The 5,090-nt window shown below is 39.2% G+C and overlaps 1 protein-coding gene across 1 annotated transcript in view; it reads left to right on the forward strand.

The window, feature by feature from the left end:
- Positions 1-3,896, forward strand: part of LOC106872884 (RNA-binding protein cabeza) — a 25,580-nt gene extending 21,684 nt beyond the window's left edge. Inside the window, exons 16-17 of the mRNA XM_052976835.1 lie at positions 1-181; positions 3,701-3,896. Of these exons, the coding sequence (XP_052832795.1) occupies positions 1-181; positions 3,701-3,746 (227 nt within the window). The 3' untranslated portion in view covers positions 3,747-3,896. The remainder of the gene's footprint in view (positions 182-3,700) is intronic.
- Positions 3,897-5,090: the final 1,194 nt, after the last annotated feature.

The following is a 5,090-nucleotide window of genomic DNA, read 5'->3' on the forward strand; positions in this document are numbered from 1 at the left end:
ACCGTGGTGGAAGAGGTGGCTACAGAGTTGGCCCACGTGGCGGCGGCGGTGGCATGGGAGGCGATCGCGGAGGACCAAGAGGAGGTGGCGGTGGCATGGGTGGTGACCGCGGAGGTGGCGGTGGTGGTGGAGGTCCTGGTGACAGAGGAGGACGTGGTGGATTTGGAAAAGACAGAGGCCGGTAAGTTTTTCTTCTTCTTTTCTTTGTTATTAAGGAAGCACCAGACTAAGTGCTTGGTGGAAAGTTTGACTTTGCCTTTCATATTCTTGGGGGTTAATAAAATAGCAACCTCTCCCTAAGAATTTCCAAGCTTGTGTCTCTATCGGAAAGGATTATTATTAGTGTTTGTGGGATTTGTTATTTCTAGACTTCAACCACCACATAATTCATCAGTCATCTGCTGGTCAGTTTGTGTAGGTTTTAGTTTCATGTTATTACTCTAGTTGTAAGGTGGTGAGCTGGCAGGACCTTTAGCACATTGGGCAAAACGCTTAGTATTAAATCTTCTTTGTTCTGAGCTGAAGTTTTGGCATGGTCGACATAGCATTTTGCCCTGATGATATTTCTTCTGTTTACATAGCATTTTGCCCAACTGGTATTTCTTCTATCTTTATGGTCGGTTCAAATTCTGCAGAGTTGGACTTTTCCTTTTGTCCAATTTGGGGTCAATGCCACTCAAGTACTGATGTCAGTGCAATCTACTTCCCCTACTAAGAAAGAGAACTTGAACATTTTCAAGCCTTGTTCCTATAGCAGAAAGGATTATTACTATTATATTGGTTCCACTGTAGGGAGTTTGTTGAATCAACTTTGATTTGTGAGAAGCTTTAGTTCCTCCATTTTTTTTTTTTTTTTTTTGTCCAGGAAGTGTACATCTAGGACAGTATTATGCACTGTACCCCCTGCCCTCACTCCAAAAGACAATAGGGTTTCATTTTCAGATTTGATTTATTATCATCATCGTTTAACGTCTGTTTTCCATGCTGGCATGGATTGGACACTTTCACTGGGGGCTGGCAAGCCAGGAGGCTGCACCAGGCTCCAGTCTGACCTGTCAAGGTTTCTACAACTGGATGCCCTTCCTAATGCCAACCATTCCGAGAGTGGTGGGTGCTTTTTACATGCCACTGGCACAGGAGCCAGTCGGGCAGCACTGGCATTGGCCATATCTACAATTTCCATTTTGATTTTGATTTACCCTGTGCATTTGCCACACACAAAAACTATCATCCCGTTTGACCTTCCTTTGATGTTGCTGCACCTCTTATGCACCCATAGCTTACTCTTAGTATGTCTTGTGGAGTTTCTACCTACACCTTTTCTACTAATTGATTTGTTCACCTTCCTACTTACTAGGACTTTAGTTTTTGCTACATTGACTTTCAGGCCCTTCGATTCTAAATCTTGCTTCCACATCTGAAATTTCTTTTGGTCTGGTAGTGATTCAGCTATGAGAGGGTAAGGTCGTCAGCATAGAGGAGGTCTCAGGGGCAGCCTGTCTTGATTTCGTATGTTATTGCCTGGAGGACTATGATGAATGGGAGGCTGAAGACAGATCCTTGGTGACCCCCTACTTCTACCTGGAATTCTTCACTACACTTGTTGCCAACCCTTACCTTACTGACAGCATCCCTGTAAAGGCTTGTACAGCTCTTACTAACCACTCATCTATCCCTAGTTTTCACATCGCCCACCAGATAAGGGCTCGGGGGACCTGTCAAAGGCTTTCTCCAAGTCAACAGAAGTGAAGTATAGGGGTTTACCTTTGGCTAGGTATTTCTCCTGCAGCTGTCTAACCAGAAATATAGTATCAATGGTGCCTGGCACAAAACCAAACTGCATCTCATCTAGACCAACTCTCTCCCTAATTAGTTGGGCTATGATCCTTTCCATGACCTTCATCACCTGCTCCAGCAGTTTGATACACCTTTAGTTATTTCTGTCTAAAGCATCACCTTTACCTTTCTATGCAGTTGACTATGGTGCTGCTACACCAGTCATTGGGTATGATTCCTTCCTGAACTACCTGATTTACAATACGGGTGATGAAAACATAACCCACACCACCAGATATTTTAATCATCCCAGTGATTCCTGATGGGCCAGGTACTTTTCCTGACTTCATATCCTTAATTGCTTCATCTTCCAAGGTGCTATCTACTGGGTCAACATTTGGCAGGTTCTCTTCCACATTCAGCAAAGCCTGTCTTTGCAGAATCTTTAAAGACAAGTGCACCATCATTCACGCGGGCATATTTCTCTCCTGTAACATTACAACTTTCTCTCACACACTATTGCAAACCGAAATACTTCAGTTCTCTGGTTCTCACGCGCTGAACATTGGTAAACTTCTTTTCTGCTTCTCCCTTAGCAATATATACCTGTCTTCCAGCCTTCCTTCTGGCTATCTGGTACAGTTCCCTTCTACTTCCACTCTTCCAGGTTTTCCAGGCCTGTTTCTTTGCTCTAATGGACCTGTCTACAGTATTATTCCTATCATATTATACCAGTGAGGTAGGGGGTTTCTGGTGATAGAAGCGAAATATCCGGTATTGGCGGTGGGGGGAGGAATGGGCTGGTGCACCGTGAAAAAGCATGGGTTATTTAAGAGATAGTACAAAATATATGGAGCCAACTTAGAAACACAAGTGAAGAAGAGAACTAAGGCTATGAGAGATTTCAATTGGAAATTACATGAAGAAATAAGGAGAAAACTAAGGCTGGGAGATTAGGAAGTTATATATTAAAGAGTCAATTTAAATAATTAGTTTACAAAAGTACATAATAATAATGCATGTTAGTAATGAATGAATGGAGAGATCGAAAAAATGAAAGAATATCTTAGCGGTGCATAACTGGGTGCCAATAAATAACCAACACTGGAATGAGTTCCATGAGGTCTTGAGAGAGAAGCGTGTGTGGAAGGTACTTTATATGCTACGGCTGGGCATTATGAATGGGTGTTTTCTCCTTGGGCAGTAGAGAATAGCAGTAAGAAGTCGTAATGAAAGAAAGGATTTGTTAAGAGATAGTACGAAAAAAATATTTAGCCAACATGAAACACAGTAGGAAAAGAGAACCAAGGCTGTTAGAGAGATTTCAGTTGGAAATTACATTAAGAATTAAGGAGAAAACTAAGGCTGAGGGAGAGAGATTAGGAAATTATATATTGATGCCCAATGGAAGTTCAAAATATCTTTTATTTGGATCAAATTTTTAAATTTAGCATTGACTTGGTGTTAGGAAAATGTTGGGATTGATGCAATAATGTAAATGTTAGTTGGCATAACTGTATCCACTCGATGCATCATTCTTGATATAACTAAGCACGGTCTGTCCTCATCGCCACCTTAGGGTGTAGAGAGTAACTATTTGATTGATAAGACCTCATACAAAAGTATATTCTTTCCATAAGAAAAATGTTAAGAGTAATGCATGTGTGTGATTGTCCTCTAAATTAGGTTACTATTGACTTAAAAAAAAAAAAATTATTTGTGATTGTATAAAGTGGTTGGCATTTAGAAGTATTACCCAGCTATAGAAGCCATCCCAAAGTAAACATTGGAGCTGTGGTGCAGTTCTGTAGCTTGCCAGATTGTGTTGAATCAGCTAACCCATACCAGCATGAAAAACATGATAAATGATGACAATACTGAGAATTTCTTTTAACACCGACTTGTTTCTTTGTATTTTTTTCAGACCCCAAGACAGCAGATCTGAGAGACGACCAAGGCCATATCCTTAGAATTCTTTCTACTTTCTCATCCCATCAGATGTAAAAGAGAATACCAATTCCTCATTTTAAATCATTTTAACTTTTCTCTCTCTCTCTCTCACATTGTCTTCTCTCAGTATAATAATGTCTTCAATAAAGTTTTAAAATATCTTCAACTTATTACTCATTTGTCGTCTTAGCATGTTTTTTTTTTTTTAGTGTTCTGTTATTTATCTACTTTGTCAGGCATGTTACATAATCTGGTTTTCTCTATTCCTTGTATGATACGTTTATTGTTGCTCTTTCTTAGATTTCTGGGTATTTGCTGTTAGAGGGTTCAGAAGTTATACTAAAAGATTGGATATTTTCTACAAGCTGGTAGATTTTGTTAGCATGCCAGACAAAATGCTTAGTGGCATTTCTTCCAGCTTTATGTTCGGAGTTGAAATTCTGAAAAGGCTGGCTTGACCTTGTGCCAAAATAAGAAAGAATTAAGGTAGTGAGCTGGTAGAGTTGTCAGCACGCTATGGCAAAATGCAACTTTCATTGTATTGTGTGTATAGACTTTATTTTTTTTTTATACTAATAAAGAAATGGATGAATAATATTTCTATGAAAAAGCATTAAAGAATAGACAGAAATATACCTCTTTAGGGCCAGTACTTAAAAGTTAAATAAGCCAGCCATGCATAACTGTATCCACTCGATGCATCATTCTTGATATAACTAAGCACGGTCTGTCCTCATCGCCACCTTAAATAATTTCACCATCGGTATCTACCTGAGTATATTCTTCAGAGCCTTCTGAAGGATATCTGAGTCGGAATCAAGATTTCTTCCAGAAAACTAAGTGATTTCGAAGCTTGATCATCATCTGTTTAATATATGAGCAGTGAAAAAGTGTCAGAAGATGGAAATTTTGCCTCATTCTCAATCGAAAACCTATTTACTGGCAATAAAATTGTGTTTATTTTAAGCACTGAAAAAATGTGCCTGCAGCTACAGGGGAGAAAACTCTGGGGCGACAACAGCACGGAAGAGGTTACTGGTCCTATATTTTCTTTCATTTACCCGAAACCAGGAACTTCTTAACCCCCCTCATATACTTGGCCTTTTTGCTACCAACCTGTCTGAGAGCGCTTCTTGTTTTGAAGTGATTTAAATTAGAACCGTCAATCCAAATTTGATGTCAATTTATGCTCCAAACTAATTGATTTTACTAAGTTTCTCATTTTCAAAGTTGAAATAACTTGTATTTCAACAAATGTAACAAAGATTAAGGATAACATTTAACTTTTTTACAACCATTTCTATGTACTCTCTAATTCATTGATGTTTAAGTCCATTGAAAAGGGTCAGTATATTTTTAATAGA

This window comes from Octopus bimaculoides, chromosome 25 (genome assembly GCF_001194135.2).
Source record: "Octopus bimaculoides isolate UCB-OBI-ISO-001 chromosome 25, ASM119413v2, whole genome shotgun sequence".
NCBI lineage: Eukaryota > Metazoa > Mollusca > Cephalopoda > Octopoda > Octopodidae > Octopus > Octopus bimaculoides.